The sequence below is a fragment of the Rhinichthys klamathensis genome, unplaced genomic scaffold (genome assembly GCF_029890125.1).
Source record: "Rhinichthys klamathensis goyatoka isolate OS25496 unplaced genomic scaffold, OSU_Roscu_1.1 h1tg000272l_1, whole genome shotgun sequence".
Taxonomy (NCBI): Eukaryota; Metazoa; Chordata; class Actinopteri; order Cypriniformes; family Leuciscidae; genus Rhinichthys; species Rhinichthys klamathensis.
The window spans coordinates 1,946,846-1,966,371 of NW_026606792.1; the positions used below are offsets into that span (position 1 = coordinate 1,946,846).

The following is a 19,526-nucleotide window of genomic DNA, read 5'->3' on the forward strand; positions in this document are numbered from 1 at the left end:
GGTCCTGCATTCAATAGAAAAGGGTTACAGAATTCAGTTTGGTTCTCGTCCGCCCAGATTTCTAGGGGTCCTCCCCACTGTTGTGGACCCAGAGCAGGCTCTGGTTATGGAGCAGGAAGACTCTTCTATGAAAGAGGGCTATAGAAAGGGTTCCTCCTCCCAGAAGGGAATTAGGGTTTTACAGCCAGTGTTTCATTGTTCCAAAAAAGGATGGGGGTTGCGTCCTATTCTAGATCTGTGCCAACTAAACCGCAGGGTATAGAAACTCAAGTTCAAGATGCTTACACTTAAACAGATCGTGTCACAAATTCAGTCCGAGGGCTGGTTTGTCACGATAGACTTGAAGAATGCTTGAAGGACTTCCATTTATCCATCCATCCAACATAGTATGCAAGCATGCCGCAGCCTGACCTGCTGCCGAATATGCTTTAGCCACCAGCACTGAAGTAGCTTTTAATGGCTTGGTGGGTAACACCGGGGCTTTTAATGATGATGCTGACTCGGGAGAGAGATAGCTCGCAATCGTCTCCTCAGCCCGAGTCATTGTCATATAACCAAAATCTTTAATACCCACAACATTACTGTAGTTAGATGTCTGAGGATTAAAAACTCGAAATGAAACCGGTTTATTCCACGATTTCGACACCTCAGTGTGGAGATCGGGAAAAAACGGCAGACCCCGGCGAGGAGGCTGTGATGTAGACGGTAAATATCTTTCATCTAGTAAACTCTTTCTTTCATCACACTGTTCCTCGGTTCCACAGACCCGAGACTGCATGCCCAATGGACATGGCCTGCCAGCCGGTGGGAGAGGCATCCGTGAATACCACAGCATGCCTGAATACTTGTTCTAGGGGAACTCCTGCCTGTAGAAACGAAGGGTCCGACCACGGGCTGAAGGTTTGGCGACAGTTCCGGGTGATCTCTGGACTCGGCCGTGAAGCCAGTGCCGAAGCGGCTTCATTTGGAGCAATCCAAGCGGCATCACCGTGGCTCCGGATGCCATATGCCTCAGGAGCCTCTGAAAAAGTTTTAGTAGGGCCGCTGTCTTGCCTTTGAATGAATTCAAGCAGTTCAACACAGACTGGATGCGTTCCTCTTGGAGTCACACTGTCTGGTTGAAATAGTCCAACTTCATACTTATAAAAGAGATCCTCTGCACTGGGAAGAGTTTGCTCTTTTCTTAGTTGACCCGAAGTCACAACAGGCTGAGTTGACTGAGCACCATGTCCCTGTGTTCGCACAACTGATCCCGAGACTGAGCCAGTATAAGCCAGTCGTCGAGATAGTTGAGAATAAGAACGCTGCGTTCTCTGAGCAGAACAATGGCTGCCTCTGCGACCTTTGTAAAGACACGAGGCGACAGGGACAGCCCGAAGGGTAGGACTTTGTACTGATATGCTCGACCCCAGAACTCAAAGCGGAGGAACACCTGTGTCGAGGAAGAATCGAGACATGAAAGTACGCATCCTTCAGGTTGATCTCTGCAAACTAATCTCTGCATTAACATCTTGAACGGGAGCTTGTGCAGGCCCCTATTCAAGGTTCGCATGTCCAAGTTTGGCCGTAACCTACCGCCTTTCTTGGGTATAATGAAGTAAGGGCTGTAGAACCCTACCTTCATATAGGCTGGTGGGACATATTGTGTACACATATTGTGTACAATATTAGCAACACACACACCTGTCCCATCCACTCTTTAAAACAAAGTTATGCCACTGATAGTGTGCTTTCGTGTCAAATTATCTGTAATCAGATTTGTTGAAGATGTGGTTTCTGTTCTTATTATAACAACTTCAACTCTTCATAAAATGGTTGAATCATTATAACAAGGGGAGTTGACTATTGTTTCCTTTTACTCTTGATCAAAACCACTTCACAAAAGCAGCATGATTGCAAAGACAGCAAAGTCCCCAAAAAACACTGTATTGAAAATATAAAGGCAACTTAGACGCACATAAAAACATAACATAAAGCTGTTGACTCTTTGTATAAAACTCAAAGAAAATAGTCCATATAGAGAAAGTTCAATAGTAGTAAGTCCGTGCAAGCAAAATATAAATAACAAAGACAATACTCAACAGTCCTGTCTCAGTCCTTTTCTGCTTTGGGGTAGGTAGGCAAATTAAAGTCCGGATAAAAAAAACAATGTCTCCAAAAAGAGAAAAAAGTATAAATCCACTGGTTCAAGGCCCCACAAAAAACAGGTTATCCTCCAGCTGGAAAAAAGTCCCCAAAGTATAGTCCACCATGTATATCCCTAGGGATGGCTGCCGCGAAACAGTCGTTCCGAAGCTTTGCGAGATCCCGAAGCGCAGATGTTTCGAAACACTGATTCGAAGCGTGATTCAAAACACCCATGTCACGTGACTATGGCCAAACGAAGCCTCGAAGTGTTTCACTAAGTGTTTCATCAGGTGTGATCCGCCGAATCAGCGTTTGATTGACACGGTCGGGAACAACAGACCACACAATCGCACATCTGTATAAAAGTGAAATCAACGCATATTGACCTCGTGGGTTTTTGTGAGAGGAGTTTGATTTTGAGATAGCGGATTTTTGGTGATAGTGACATTTATAGTGCGATTTGTTTAGTTATATTTAGGCTTATGTACACAACACATTGACTGATAGGCTAGAGACACAGAGTAGCCTATAGTGACACATTAATAGATACATAGATATAAATATATATAGACAGCTAGATTAATAGATAGATAGATACAGATAGATTAAAGATAGGCTACATAATATAAATACATTGATAGATTATAGATACATATTATACATATCTAATTACATAGATAGATTAGAGATACATATCTAGATAGATTTGGATAGATAGATAAAATGGAGGCTCCCCAGAAGAGATGCCGTACATCTGTGGTGTGGGAGCATTTCCATTTAGAAACCCCAAATAAAGTGAGATGTGTGTATTGTGATCGGCAGCTCGCCTGCAACAATACATCATCCAGTAGAAACACAGGACAGTTTATGGGAACTTTTTGATACTCGTATCATCAAACCCAGATGATACACAATGCTACAGCTGATGCCACTGTGGAAGTGAAAAAATACATCAACGATGCATATTTGCCCACAACTCATGATCCACTAACTTACTGGAAAGAGAGAGCAGTAATCTTTCCTCATTTGTATGTATTAGCTAAAAAATATCTTTGCATGCCAGCAACAAGTGTCCCTTGTGAGAGGATTTTTTCAAAGGCTGGAGAAATTATCTGTAAAAAAAACTAGGCTAAGTAAATAAAAATATGTAAAAAAGTGAGACATTGTGGCTTGATTTATTTTATTAATATTCATTTTGTAGGACCAAAATAACATTATGCACAATGAGGAGTCTATAGGTTACAAGATTCACATATTAGAAAAGTACAAAAAAAAACAACAAAAAAAAAAAAATTCATGGCTTGTCAAGGTTGTTTCAGATCAACACCTGCAAGTGACCACTAGGTGTCACCGTGGAGACGGGTGTCAGATTGATTCGAAGCCTCGAAACAATATGAACCATTTGATTCAACTGTTTCATTGCTTCACGAAGCCTCGATCTGCCCATCACTTAGGGATGGCTGCCGCGAAACAGTCGTTCCGAAGCTTTGCGAGATCCCGAAGCGCAGATGTTTCGAAACACTGATTCGAAGCGTGATTCAAAACACCCATGTCACGTGACTATGGCCAAACGAAGCCTCGAAGTGTTTCACTAAGTGTTTCATCAGGTGTGATCCGCCGAATCAGCGTTTGATTGACACGGTCGGGAACAACAGACCACACAATCGCACATCTGTATAAAAGTGAAATCAACGCATATTGACCTCGTGGGTTTTTGTGAGAGGAGTTTGATTTTGAGATAGCGGATTTTTGGTGATAGTGACATTTATAGTGCGATTTGTTTAGTTATATTTAGGCTTATGTACACAACACATTGACTGATAGGCTAGAGACACAGAGTAGCCTATAGTGACACATTAATAGATACACAGATATAAATATATATAGACAGCTAGATTAATAGATAGATAGATACAGATAGATTAAAGATAGGCTACATAATATAAATACATTGATAGATTATAGATACATATTATACATATCTAATTACATAGATAGATTAGAGATACATATCTAGATAGATTTGGATAGATAGATAAAATGGAGGCTCCCCAGAAGAGATGCCGTACATCTGTGGTGTGGGAGCATTTCCATTTAGAAACCCCAAATAAAGTGAGATGTGTGTATTGTGATCGGCAGCTCGCCTGCAACAATACATCATCCAGTAGAAACACAGGACAGTTTATGGGAACTTTTTGATACTCGTATCATCAAACCCAGATGATACACAATGCTACAGCTGATGCCACAGTGGAAGTGAAAAAATACATCAACGATGCGTATTTGCCCACAACTCATGATCCACTAACTTACTGGAAAGAGAGAGCAGTAATCTTTCCTCATTTGTATGTATTAGCTAAAAAATATCTTTGCATGCCAGCAACAAGTGTCCCTTGTGAGAGGATTTTTTCAAAGGCTGGAGAAATTATCTGTAAAAAAACTAGGCTAAGTAAATAAAAATATGTAAAAAAGTGAGACATTGTGGCTTGATTTATTTTATTAATATTCATTTTGTAGGACCAAAATAACATTATGCACAATGAGGAGTCTATAGGTTACAAGATTCACATATTAGAAAAGTACAAAAAAAAACAACAAAAAAAAAAAAATTCATGGCTTGTCAAGGTTGTTTCAGATCAACACCTGCAAGTGACCACTAGGTGTCACCGTGGAGACGGGTGTCAGATTGATTCGAAGCCTCGAAACAATATGAACCATTTGATTCAACTGTTTCATTGCTTCACGAAGCCTCGATCTGCCCATCACTTAGGGATGGCTGCCGCGAAACAGTCGTTCCGAAGCTTTGCGAGATCCCGAAGCGCAGATGTTTCGAAACACTGATTCGAAGCGTGATTCAAAACACCCATGTCACGTGACTATGGCCAAACGAAGCCTCGAAGTGTTTCACTAAGTGTTTCATCAGGTGTGACTGTTTCATTGCTTCACGAAGCCTCGATCTGCCCATCACTACCATCACTATATATCCCACACCAGAGCGTGCGCAGATGAAACAGCTCCAACGTCTAATACACCAAAACTCTTCTCAGAGATCCTTTTTGGGCCACCTTTCCATGAGCTAGGTTTGCCCCAAAAAAATAACCTGCCACCTCATAAAAAAAAACACCTTTCAAAATGGCCGCCCCTTCCTTTACCCTAGGCTCATCATAATAAGAGTCCTAAGAGTCTAACAAAAGTTCCCCCTATTCCCCCTCCAACAAAAAAGCATAAACAAATGCTCAAAATCAACATACAGGCAGATTAGAAAAAATAAACGATAAACATTTTGGCATGGCACATATACATACAGTTTACAATATATATATATATATATTTTTTCAACTTCAGTGAGCATCGTGCAGGGCTTTACTGTGGCAGTGTCACAATGTGTGCCAAGACATTTTAGAAATCCCAACCGGAAGATGTTTTACGGCCATGTCCAGGATAAAGAGCATGAATGGTCACCCAATAGACATGGGCCTACAGTTAGGGTGATATTAAGTGATTTACACCATGATATAATATTTTGGCCAAATTGCCCAAAAGTCATTCATTCCCTGTGTGACTTGCAAAGGCTTGTGTTTCGTTTGGTCACACCACAAGGTGTCACTGTGGCCTCAGACCTTCAGCACTGGCACTCTGAGTTTGATTGCTATGTCTGAGGTAAAACACGCCCCCTCATTACCATATGGACAAAGCAATGTAAAAATAAATGAAAGTGGAAATAAATAAATGAAAAAATAAATAAATGTGGAAAAATTACATTTATACATAAGGAAATAAAAGTATAAATACTCTTTTTTTTTTCTTTTTTTTTTTACATTTCTTTGTATATTTATATATTTATTTATTATGTCAGCTTTGGATTTCCATAAAGCTCATTGGCTCTGCAGTAAGTAGCCTCTATTTGTATCGGTGACAGATTAGCCTTCTTGAGCGTCAGTGAATGTTTGCAGCTTTTGTAATAGTGTGTGAACTCGTTCAGTTATGTAAATTCAGTTATAATTTTCTGTTGTGGACTGTATGGAAAAATCAATTATGCTGTTTAGCTTATTCAATGCAGTACAAAATAAAGAAATTCTTTGAATTTTTATGATCCCTCTTAATACTTTTTTATGATTAACATTTAGCTGTTTTACATACAAAAGCTTCTTTTAAGAATTTGGAAGTTACTTGTTTTTTGAACAGTTTAATTTTTACCCACACAGGAAATGTAAAAAGAAGCAGAATGAGTTCAGCATCGAGGCAAAAGAAGAAAAAGTAGGCTAATATGGTTTTTCAAATAATCGAAAGCAAACTAACAAACTTAATTAAGCTAATTTTGTACTTAGTCTATTACACAATGAACCTTGAATTTGCTCTGTATGTGTTTTGTGCAGTTTGTGATACACTTTACATTGTTCAATGCAGAAATAAATTTGGTGCGACGTCTCCACCATTCATTGATTACCTGAAAGAAATCTTGAGAAGGTACCCAGATGGAGGACAAATATTGAAGGTAGGCTAAAAGAAAAAGCAACAAAAAAAAGAAAGAAGCATTTTAGATGAACACTTTCACATCATTTTTAAATGGTATGTATCTTAAATATCTCATCATATCTGTCTTTAATATTAATCCTGTAACGCACCAGGAGCTGATCCAGAATGCAGATGATGCAGGAGCTTCACGTGTGGTGTTTATTCATGATGAGAGGCATTATGGGACTCAGAGCCTGTGGACTGAAGAGCTCGGGAAGTATCAAGGTATTTGTGTTGTAAACACTGGAAGCAGATTTAAATCACACTAGACTTAAACTTTTTAAAATGACTTTAGAGCCCGCAACAAAAGATATTACAGTCTAGGGTTTTACATTTGTGCTCATTTATGTCACAACCATAAAGAGTTTTGCAACTATACCTTCTGCCCTTTTTTTAATGGGAAGTGAGTTTTGAGTTCTGAAATGTACAGTATGTTTGTATATTAAATCAAACTCTTTTTTCACATATTCAATAGTTTACAAATTCATTTTATCTTTCAGTTTATTGAATAAAAGTATAAGTGTAAAATATCAGCCAGCACTATTGCAGTATTTGTTCTGTTAATATGATTGGCTTTTATTCTATGTGAATGTATCAGTAGGAGTGGATTGAAGCTCAATTGAAGCTCTGTAAATGTTGTGAGGATCATCTATTTCCATGGGAAAAAATATCTGATTGTTGATTGGATAACAGTTGATGATAATTGGCAGCTTAGGTGCTTTAGGAGCAACCAAAATAATAAATTAGACTCACTTTGCCATCTGTGCTTCTCCTCATTTGAAAAGCTTCAGTCACCATTATTGTATCTCATAACCAGGTCAAAATCAAGTTTCGTCCTAAAAAAAAATGAGCTGAAAATAAAGGCATACAGTATGAGAGACTCATAACATAACTTTTGTCTGTCATGACCAGTATTTGCACAGATACTGAAAGTCTTTACTGTGCTATAGGCAAAGTGTGTTATTTTCAAAGATGTTTGGCCATTTTTGTCTGATCATCTGTTTGCATCTTTGCTCTGGCAGGACCGGCTCTCTATGCCTTCAATGATGCAGCCTTCACAGAGGAAGACTGGGAGGGAATCCAGAGAGTTGGCAGAAGCATCAAGCAGGACGACCCAACAAAAGTCGGGAGATTTGGGATCGGCTTCAACTCTGTTTATCATATTACAGGTGAAATACACTACATTAACAGATTGGCTCATATAACTTTTTGGGGTATTTTTAAGTGCCTGCTGATTAGAAATGCTATAATATAGCTTGAAGTGAAAAAAAATAGTGCCTGTACTTTCCTCGATGGGTGTATGATTAAAAAAACATTTAATATATTGTCATATTTATTCATATTCATTTAGTAATGACCTTATATTAGTGTTGTCTAGATTGCCAATATGTTTGATCTGCCCTATATTAAATTATTCTTTATTTTGCTTTCTTTAAAAAAAAAAAAAAAAGAGAACATTAATCAATCATTTTGCCAGTTCTATAATTCAAAGTCACATCAAAAACCACAAAGCTACTCGGTTACTTACGTAACCTCAGTTCCCTGAGATAAGGGGAACGTCTCAGGTTACGTACGTAACCCTGGATCCCTTACATACGTAACATATTATTTTTGTTTTTTATTTGTTCGCTATAACAGTGATCAATTGCATGGGTGCATGAACTTGAACAGGCCCATAGCCTGCAATTGTGACTCTGTAATGAAGTTAGATGTTATGGGAAGGAGGAGGCGGGAACCGGTGAACATTTAAAGATTTTAATAATAACATAAATCAACAACAAAATGAAAGTAAAAGAAAGTCACATATAATAAAACAAATAAAACACAAGTCCAGGCCTATCCTCTCTCGCTATTCACTGTCGTCGCTCCTCCATTTATGCTTCCGCTCCTCCGTGAGAGATACGAGACCGGTGCGTTGCGCAGGAGTCTCTCGTCAGTAATCACTCCACCGGTCTCGCGCCGCTCTCTCACGGCTCTCGGCCTCGTCCTGCTCGCCACATACTCCAACTGCCGGAACTAAACAGGGTGTTTGGAGGGACACTTGAGACTTTTTGGAGGGTGGTCCGGCCGCAGCGAGACCCTCTGGGGTCTTCTCAACTCGATGAATGAAAAGCAGAGGAGTACTGAAGTCGCTGATTCTTTGTTTAAAGTTGATGAGGGCGTTTACAGTTCTGCGCTCCTTCGCTTGGATATTTGCATGTGAACAGCTCGAGCGCGTGTGGGCGTGGTCACATTAGAACTAATGAACTCGGGCTGGAGAAATTGTACATGTCGTTGCTTTCATACGAATTACTTAAACAGAGAATATTTGTTTTTGATATGATTTACATCATTTAAAAATGGAGACTTGGTAAAGACATATGTTTCATGTCACAGTGACAAGCATTCACTGAGTTACAAATCATTTTCTGTTGCGTTTCAGAATGAAGTTCACATTGAGAGAGACAGGAGAACGCGCATCATGGTTGTTTTCTTTATTTTACGAAAAACACAACATTTTGTTTTTATTATTAGTGTACACAAATAAAAAAAGAGATTTAAGAGTTTTCAATGATGTATAATACTTGCCTGTATGACAAAAATCGACTGAGTAATTTAAGTCTATTTTGCACCGATAAGAAAAAAAGCGAGACAATCGGGCCAGCACTATAGCCGACCCTCTTCCTTCCTGGTGGATCAGGATTGCTTCTGAGGTGCAGGGTCCATCGTTATTTTAGGCTGGAGTCCCTGGCGTTTAGGAGGGAAGCGTTTTGGCTGTTGGGGGGGGGGGGGGCGATGACGATGCTTGGGCAGAGGTGGCTGATTTTTTCGCCGGCGCTGGCTTGGCTGGCTGCTGAGTCGGTATTGTCTTTTGGCGACTTGATATAGCAGAGCTGGAGCGTTTTGGCAGGAAGTGGTGCATTGCCCGCGAGGACTTCTGTGCCGCTGTGAAACGCTCCACGAAGCCGGCTTCTCGTAGCCATTCTCCACGGCGCCGTCAATAGTCGTGAGAAGTGAGAGCATCTCGTTGCGGTGAGCGCGGCTTCTGCGCTGGATTTCCCCAGAGAGGTAACACACTTACTGTGCTCGTCACTGTGGTGCAGAGGGCAACAATGTCGCTGTTAATTTGCTCTTTTAATAGAAAGAAGAAAGCTCAAAAGGATGTTCGTTAAAATTTAATTATCGCGAAAACCGTGTTCGATTATCGCGATTTTGAAAACTTGCATTAAATCCTGTTCAGGCAATATCAGCCTGATGCAGTCGCAGCATGGAAATTTTCTTTTTTTTTTGGTACGAGAAGACATGGCAGAAAGCAGTGACAGCGTTCGGGACATTCATCCCCCAAAAATCCTCCCCGCCGCGGCTGCAGCTTCTTAGTGACGTCCGATATTGTACATAGGCCGACTATTTTCTGTTATTATTAAGCCCCACTAAAGATATAAAAAATATTGTAACACACCATAAAGTTTTCGTGCACTATATTCCAAGACTTCTGAAGCCATTTGATATCTTAATCTGAGGTACAAATGAATATTGAAGTCGTTAAAGTTAATGGAAACTCATCTCTCCTCAGTCATGAGCGTGCCACGTTCGGTTACGACAGTAACATGAGGAAACTCACTCCAAGATCAATGTTCCCATTATTATTATTAGTACTTCTACATTCAGGACCACTTTGGAAGTATAATTGATTACAATTATAGCATACGGTTAGTGTTGGCGGTATGGCTCTGTTCTGTACCCTGTACCCTACTGAAGAGAACCAGTACTATATGCATACATAATTGGGCGTTTCTTCAACTAGGGGCACTTTTAGCCTGTGAAGTTGAATAAAAAAAAAACTTGTTCAAAAGTCACTTAACACAGTCTCATAAGTTTGAATAATTTTTTCTAGTTTTAAGGTCTTTAAGAGACAAACTTAGATTACAAGAGAAATTGTTAATATTTTACCTTTATTCCGACCTGCAATGAACTAATGTCATTTCCACCACATCTCAATATACAGCTGTTATTTAAAAATAGAATAACTTATGCCACTCAATAAATGTCTACGATCATTTTTGTAACTAGTTTTATCAGTTGTTTCACAATATACAATAATTATACATTTGTCAATTAGATGAATTAGCTGCCATTAGGGCCAAATGCTGAACTGTACACCTGTCACACTCTGAAATTTAATATTGGTTTGGGCAAGAGCTTATTAGAAAATAAATAACTTGAATTTTTATATAAGTAGGGCATGATCTCATAAATTGTGGATATATTTTTAATGTGTGATGAGAACTTTTTAAATATTTTTTAAAAATGTGTGTGGTGATAGAAATATCAGGGCGGTAGTGGAAATGACAGGGTGTTGTGGAATTGACAATGAACTAACGTGAATGTATAGAAACAGTAGAGATATTTATTAGAAACATTTTTAAACTCATCAAACTCAATCAATAAAGTCATTAAACATAACCACACCTGTTTTTAGTGTCCTGCTGAGTTTGATGTATAAAACTGATTTGTCTCACAGATGAACGGTTACAATGCACACTAAAATAAAAATAGATACAAATGAAATCAATTAATGTTAAAGTAATATAATTTAGAAATAAAAAAATAATATCATCCACCCATACATCTTCCGCTTATCTGGGGCCGAGTCGCGGAGGCAGCAGTCTAAGCAGAGATTAGCCCAGACTTCCCTCTCCCTAGACACTTCCTCCAGCTCTTCCGGGGGAATACTGAGGCGTTCCCAGGCCAGCCGGGAGACATAATCCCTCCAGCGTGTCCTAGGTCTTCCCCGGAATCTTCTCCCTGTGGGACGTGCCCGGAACACCTCCCCGGGAAGGCGTCCAGGAGGCATCCGGAACAGATGCCCGAGCCACCTCAGCTGAGCCCTCTCGATGTGGAGGAGCAGCGGCTCTACACTGAGCTCCTCACGAGTGACCGAGCTTCTCACCCTATCTCTAAGGGATCGCCCAGCCACCCTGCAGAGAAAGCTCATTTCGGCCGCCTGTATCCTGGATCTTGTCCTTTCGGTTATGACCCACAGCTCATGGCCATAGGTGAGAGTAGGAACTAAGATCGACCGGTAAATCGAGAGCTTTGCCTTGCAGCTCAGCTCCTTCTTCACCACAACAGACCGGTACATCGACCGCATTACTGCAGAAGCTGCACCGATCCGTCTGTCAGTCTCCCGTTCCATCCTTCCCTCACTCGTGAACAAAACCCCAGGATACTTGAACTCCTTCACTTGAGGCATGAACTCTCCACCAACCTGAAGTGGGCAAGCCACCCTTTTCCGACTGAGAACCATGGCCTTGGAATTGGAGGTGCTGATTCTCATCCCAGCCGCTTCACACTCGGCTGCAAACCGTCCCAGTGCATGCTGAAGGTCCTGGTCTGAAGGGGCCAACACGACAACATCATCCGCAAAAAGCAGAGACGAAATCGCGTGGTCCACAAACCGGACACCCTCCGGACCCTGGCTGCGCCTAGAAATTCTGTCCATAATAATTATGAACAGAACCGGTGACAAAGGGCAGCCCTGCCCAGAGTCCAACATATACCGGGAATAAGTGTGACTTACTGCCGGCAATGCGAACCAAGCTTCTGGCCCGGTCGCACAGGGACCGGACAGCCCTTAGAAGAGCAGAGGGCCCCGGACCCCATACTCCCGGAGCTCCCTCCACAGGCCGCCGTGAGGGACACAGTCGAATGCCTTCTCCAAATCCACAAAGCACATGTGGATTGGTTGGGCAAACTCCCATGCAACCTCCAGCACCCTGTATAGGGTATAGAGCTGGTCCAGTGTTTCACAACCGGGACAAAAACCGCACTGTTCCTCCTGAATCCGAGGTTCTACAATAGACAGAATTCTCCTCTCCAGTACCCTGGCATAGACTTTACATCCATACATCCCCCTGTAGTTGGAACACACAACTACATCCCCTTCTTGAAAAGACGGACCACCACCCCGGTCTGCCAGTTCAGAGGTACTGTCCCCGACCGCCACGCGATGCTAGAGAGGCGTGTCAGCCAAGACAGCCCACAACATCCAGAGACTTGAGGTCCTCAGGGCAGATCTCATCCACCCCCGTTGCCTTGCCACCGAGGAGTTTCTTGACTACCTCGGTGACTTCAGCTTAGGTGATGGTTGAGTCCAACTCCGAGCCCTCAGCCTCTGCTTCCTCAATGGATGATGTGTTGGTGGGATTGAGGAAATCCTCGAAGTATTCCTTCCACCGTCCGACGACATCCCCAGTTGAGGTCAACAGCTGCCCACCTCCACTGTAAACAGTGTTGGTAAGGCACTGCTTCCCCCTCCTGAGGCGCCGGACGGTTTGCCAGAATCACTTCGAGGCCAGCCGGTAGTCCTTCTCCATGGCCTCACCGAACTCCTACCAGGGACAAATAGCCCAGGACAACATAGCTCCTAGGATCATTCAGGTACTCAAACCCCCCACCACGAAAAGGTGGCAGTTCAAGGAGGAGGGAGATATATATAAATAATATCATAATATAAATATAAAAAGTCTTGTAATACATTATAATATATAAAATACTAAACAAATCTACTCTTGCAATCCATATCAATTGTACTTTGTAACCATAAATCTCATTTCCACCACAGAGGGCAGTGTGGTGGAAATGACTGTGGTGGAAATTACATTTCTGTAGTTTTTTGTGAAAAAATGGAAGATAGCTTCACTGATTAGCTTTTAATTGAGCAATTCATGTATGCAAAATACTCTTATTTAAAGTCCCCATGAATTCAAAATTGACCATACTTACTTTGTTTGCCTAAATTGATCGTTTTGTGGTGAACAATTCATCCATGCAAGTCAATCCACACAAAAAAAATTTTTGGCTTCGTAATCTTTAATCAAAATGTGAAATTTCCCCTCCCCTCTGCGTTGGAGGACCTTGCCTGATGACGTAGGTTTGACGGTTTGGGCGTCTGCTTAACATCCGTAACCACGCCCCTCCAACTGACAGTAGACAGGCTGAATGAAAACACCTACTTTTCTAGATCCAATCAGGTGCTAGTTGGGGAAAAAGCCACGCCCACCATTTTGCCTCATTTAGTATTCCGTTTCTCTCGGAAATACGTCACAACACTGGAGAAAAGTCGTTTGCAACTTCCGGTTCACGGGGACTTTAACTTAAAAAAATTTACTTTTTAAAAACACCCTTGAAGGTACAGCATGTTTGTAAATGACGTAGAATAAATATAACTGCTCAAGTAATATTTACCCTGATTTTTCTTCTTTTGTACTTGATGAAAATTTAAATTGCCTCCATATCCAACATGTGCTCTGATGTCACTGAACATTTCCATAGATACCATCTAAACAATCATTCACACAAACTTTTTAAAGGGACATTACAGTGTTGTGGTGGAAATGACACCAATACTGTGCGACAGCTATATTTTGTATAAAAAGTAATATTGATAGTGTTCTCACATTAAATACAATAATGTATTTTAATAATTTTACTAGTGCTTAATTTAGGAATATTAATAGTTACCAGATAAGTCATATTTTTAAACTGTATTTACATTGTTGAAGTTAAAAAGTCTGGGTACTGCGCTGCTTACGCTCTGCTAACGCGTGCAGTGTGAAACCGGCGTAACAGCGAGCGCAGCAGAGGATGTACGACATCAAGCCGAATCTGCCCGAACATGTATATCTCACCGCACCGGCACCCAGTTTGCACGTCTAAATCATTTGCTTATGTTTACAAAATGAGCCTACAATAGCATAATAAGCCTTTTTAATAAAAAGATCCATGTTTTATAAAACGTCCACGAAACTTAATGTAATGTTTAGTGGAATTAGAAAATATTTAAGAGATCGTTAATTTAGTTGTATAACCTACAAAAATGTTTGTAGTATTTCCCTGTTCGTGTGTGTGTGTGTGAGAAGGAAGGAGACCGGGGTCAGCTGGCTGAAGCTCGTGGGTAATTTATTCCATAAACTCAAAACATACTCGCGCCACATGCGCACGTCGAACACAAACTCATTCACAGCTCAAAATACTCGGTAGCTTTGTATTGCTTTCCCAGAGTCCTCTTTCCTCGAACGTTCCCACGAGTCCTCAGCCTTCTCTCTCCCGAATGCTGGTTCCAGTCTGTCTTTTATACGGTCTCCCCACGCCAATTACTGCAACGAGACACAGGTGTCAGTCATTTTGCACTTGACTCACTTACCGCCGCTCATCTCTCCACTCTCTCTCGTCGCAGACCTCGCTGAACCACGCCTCCCCCGCCACAATGTTTTTATATCCACATATTTTGTTCTAATGTCACAAGTAATAATCTCAGGGTTTACTGGATTTTACACGATACTTTTTGTAGTGTTATTGGTGGTGATGTACTAAAATAAACATTGTCACATGTGGACCTATCTTCTTCTCACCGTTGATTCCTGGTGGTTAAGAGGACAATTAGTTGAGTCGTTTCACAGAATAGTACAATGGCGAGCGCGTCGAGTATAAACGACTCAAGCCTTGTTTATACTCGACGCGTCCGCACGAGCGCGAGTCTCCGCTGACTGCGCGCGCACCTCTCCATATGGACGAGGCGTTTATACTTGACGCGCTCGCCGTTGTGCTATTCTGTGAAACGACAGGGGGCGACTCGGAGTAATTCTCCTCTAAACCACCAGGAATCAGCAGTGAAGAAGTAGTTTGCCATTTATTAGTAGTTTATTAATTTCTGATTCATATAAAAAGATTAATAAATGCAGTAGGTTTATTGTACTTTCACTGCATGTAAACTAGTAAACAACTGAAGCCCTATTGAAGAGTGTTTAAACCTTAATTTCATCAGCAGGGCTTACTTCTGCTATTGTAGGCTTATTTTGTAAATGTAAGCAGTTACTTTATACAAGTGCAAACGGGTGCTTAATGTAAATGTGTCCCTATTCACAAAATGAGAGGCTTTTATGGTCGCCCATCAATGCAAATGTCTCTGTGTATAGAAGGATCATAAACATGGTGGTACAGACATACCAGTTCGGCCAGATTCGGCTCGAAGTCGTTCATCTTCGGATGCGGCGCCGCGCGCGATGTTACAAAAAGTGCCGTGCACACCGCCAGGCGAAATGGGGTCTTGCGCACCCAACGCGCACGACCGCCCACACCGCAATGACGTCATTTTTGCCGCGCGCACTTCGCGCTCTTGCGGACGCGTCGAGTATAAACAAGGCTTCATCCGTTTGGGAAGGTGCGCGCGCAGTCTGCGGAGACTCGCACTGCAGAGCCAGGCGAAAGTATAAACAAGGCTTAAAGGTGCTCTAAGCGATGTCACGCGTTTTTTAGGCCAAAAAATTTTTTGTCACATACAGCAAACATCTCCTCACTAACCGCTGGCTGCCTGTCCCCTGAACACACTGTAAAGAAATGCGATCTCTGTAGACAGCCCAGGCTCCACAAACAGCAACAAAAGCAAACTGCAGCGACCCGCTCCCCAAAACATAATAAACTATTCCAGCCAATGACCGACAAGAAGGGTTTGGGGGTGTGGTTTGGGGGGTTAGTGTGCGGATGAGGAGGAGGGAGGGTCTAGCTAGCCTCCGTTTTGTTTGACAATAGTTCGAACGTCAACAAGAAGTGACGTCACCCAGGATCGCTTAGAGAACCTTTAAGCCTTGTTTATACTCGACGCGTCCGCAAGAGCGCGAAGGTGCGGGCGGCTAAAATGACGTCATTGCGGTGTGGGCCATTTCGCCTGGCGGTGTGCACGGCACTTTTTGTAACATCGCGCGCGGCGCCGTATCCGAAGATGAACGACTTCGAGCCGAATCTGGCCGAACTGGTACGTCTGTATCAGCTTTTTTTTTCGATCCTTCTATATACAGAGACATTTGCATTGATGGGCGACCATAAAAGCCTCTCATTTTGTGAATAGGAACACATTTGCATTAAGCACCCAGTTTGCACTTGTCTAAAGTAACTGCTTACATTTACAAAATAAGCCTACAATAGCAGAAGTAAGCCCTGCTGATGAAATTAACACTCTTCAATAAGGCTTCAGTTGTTTAGTTTACATGCAGTGAAAGTACAATAAACCTACTACATTTAATACTCTTTTTATATGAATCAGCAATTAATAAACTACTAATAAACGGCAAACTACTTCTTCACTGCTGATTCCTGGTGGTTTAGAAGAGAATTACTACGAGTCGCCCCCTGTCGTTTCACAGAATAGCACAACGGCGAGCGCGTCAAGTATAAACGCCTCGTCCGTTTGGAGAGGTGCGCGCGCAGTCAGCGGAGACTCGCGCTCTTGCGGACGCGTCGAGTATAAACAAGGCTAAGCCGCTCTGGCGCTCTATGACGAAGCCTTTCATATTAAGGCCTATAATACTTTCGCCCTATGAAAGATTAAGATTATTAATGGTCTTTCTTGTTCTGTCCTATCTATCAAATGTTGTTGGCTCATGAAAAAGCTGCACTATACATTTAAAATAAATGTATTTTCATTTTATAGTATTTGTAAATACATTTATTTGTTTTTCATCAAAGTATTTTATAACAATACAAAGAGCAATGTGGAATATTTTACCTTTTATTTGTTCCAAACTAAATGTTTTTTTTTCACTATAATAACATTTGCTGCTTTATTATCCACTAACCTCATTTATAATAGCATTTTAATGAAATGAGAGAGTGCCTCCGTGGTGATAGAAGAGATGTGCGCTGTGTTATAATCCCTTGCTATTGACGGCGGTCATATAATTTAATGTGTATTCTTTAAAAAAAAAATGCAAAGAGATGCTAATTTTATTTGTTGTTTGTTGATTTCCAAATATAAAACTTGTTGAAATATTTTCAGTGTGCATATCAGTTCTTTTTTAACATTTTTATCACATTTGAACAAAACCGTGATAATATTGATAATCGTGATAATTTTGGTCACCATAATCATGATAAGAAATTCATAAGCAATGTGTTATCTCTTGTTTCTGCTTCTTCTTCATCTGTGTTTTGATCCGGAGATTCTGTACTCTTTCAGAAGATGCTTAATAGTGCACACTTCGTATAGTGACCATATAACATTGAAAACACAGAAAGATGGAAAATTCTGTCAATGGCGGAGGAAAGGTTAATATAGACATGATGTATTGTGCAAAATTTTAATGATTGGTGCATCCCTATATTGTATCAGCACTCAGTGATTGTTTAATAATGACTTAATTGACTGACCTGATCAGCTGAAACATCAACATCATGCGCCTCTTGGCACAACACTGGCGACCTCAACAATATTTAAAATTATTATTATTGTTTATTTACAGACTTGCCATGTGTATTCAGTTCTGAACACCTAGCCATTTTTGACCCACAAAAGAAGATGTTTGGAGATGATGAAGAAGGCTATCGATGGTCTTTGGATGATGAAGAGGACAGAGAGAGACTTTTGAACTTGAGAGATCAGTTCCAGTCCTTTCAAAATGTAGTCAGTCAAGTCAACAGTTGTTCCTGGGAGAAGGTCATCAGTGAGGAGCAATACTTCAAAGGAACGCTTTTCCGCTTCCCTCTGCGTAATGAGGCTTCTGAGATCTCAGATAACTTGTATGACTCCACAAAAGTTACACAGCTTTTTGACAGTTTCATTGCTGATGCAGACATCAGTCTTCTTTTCCTGAGAAATGTGTCATCCATCACTTTGATGCATATTGACACCGATGGCTTCTGTCACAATAGGCTAAAAGTGTCAGCGTCAAATCAATTTGACAATGATCTTTCTCATGTCAAGCAGGAATCACTTGACAGAAAAACTTGTTTCAGAACAGTATCACACATTCCCCATCAAATGGAAGAAACAAGGTCCCAGTGGCTTGTGACATCTTGCCTTCTGAAACATGGATATAAACCAGAGATTGACTCTCTAGCCAGTAAGCTGAGCTTCTACCCTCAAGTTGATGCAGCTTTTCGAATTGATGAAGACAGATCACTTTGCAATGGGCGACTCAGTTGCTTTCTGCCTCTTCCAAATAATGACTCAAACAAAACTGGGCTTCCCATTCACATCAATGCTTGCTTTGGCCTGACAGATAATCGGAGGTTCATTAAGTGGCAAGAGGAGGATCAGAAGAATGACGAGTCTGCAAAGTGGAATGAGCTACTTATAAAAGATATTCTTCCTCATGTATATCTTATGATGATCCTGGATGCCATTCAGTTATCCAGAAACTCAACCCTGCCTGCTGCCACTGTGTACAATCTTTGGCCTGACCTATCCAAGACTGTACATAAAGACCGATGGCATGAAGTTGCAACAGACACTTTGAAGGGTCTAATTGAATACAAGATCTTTCACCTTGCCAAAGATGAGAAAATCTGGGTGTCTCCCTCAGATGCGGTTTTTCCAGTCAACAATTTATGTTGTGACACAATGTCTGCGATATCAAGATTATTGATTGCTGAAGGAGAGAACCTGGTCACAGTCCCAGAACATATTTTGAAAGATGTTCAAGAAATCTTCCCTGAAAATGATACCTTGACATGGATGACTCCATCTTATGTTAGAAATGTCCTTCACAGAAGTGAGGCTGAAAACCTCAGTAAAGATGACAGATACTCTCTTCTTGAATTTGCTCTCAGTGATGAGAAGTACACAGAGCTACAAGGTCTTAAGCTTCTGCCTCTCAGTGATGGAACCTTCACCTCATTTAGCAATGAAGTGCAGAACACTGTTTTGATCGACAATGAAAAGTTTCCACGGTAAATTTGTCTCTTTCCTACTTTAATTGTTTAGCGTGTTTATATTGTGTTTTCAAAGTGTTAATGATCTCTTTTTTCTTTGTTTAGAACATTGCTGCCATTTTGTAAAGAAAGATTTATACCCAACGATCTGAGCCATGTTTGCACTATGCAACTAAGAAAACTAGCAACAAAGAGTA

General features: G+C 41.1%; 1 protein-coding gene across 3 annotated transcripts in view; it reads left to right on the forward strand.

Moving 5' to 3' along the window:
- The window catches only part of LOC130102421 (sacsin-like), an 88,958-nt gene that overhangs the window by 58,311 nt on the left and 11,121 nt on the right, over positions 1-19,526 (forward strand). Inside the window, exons 2-6 of one of the 3 annotated variants that reach the window (XM_056268447.1) lie at positions 6,535-6,622; positions 6,756-6,867; positions 7,665-7,811; positions 17,919-19,347; positions 19,435-19,523. The exons of the other annotated variants lie outside the window; for them this stretch is intronic. Coding sequence (XP_056124422.1) covers positions 6,535-6,622; positions 6,756-6,867; positions 7,665-7,811; positions 17,919-19,347; positions 19,435-19,523 — 1,865 coding nt within the window. The remainder of the gene's footprint in view (positions 1-6,534; positions 6,623-6,755; positions 6,868-7,664; positions 7,812-17,918; positions 19,348-19,434; positions 19,524-19,526) is intronic. 3 annotated transcript variants of the gene reach the window in all.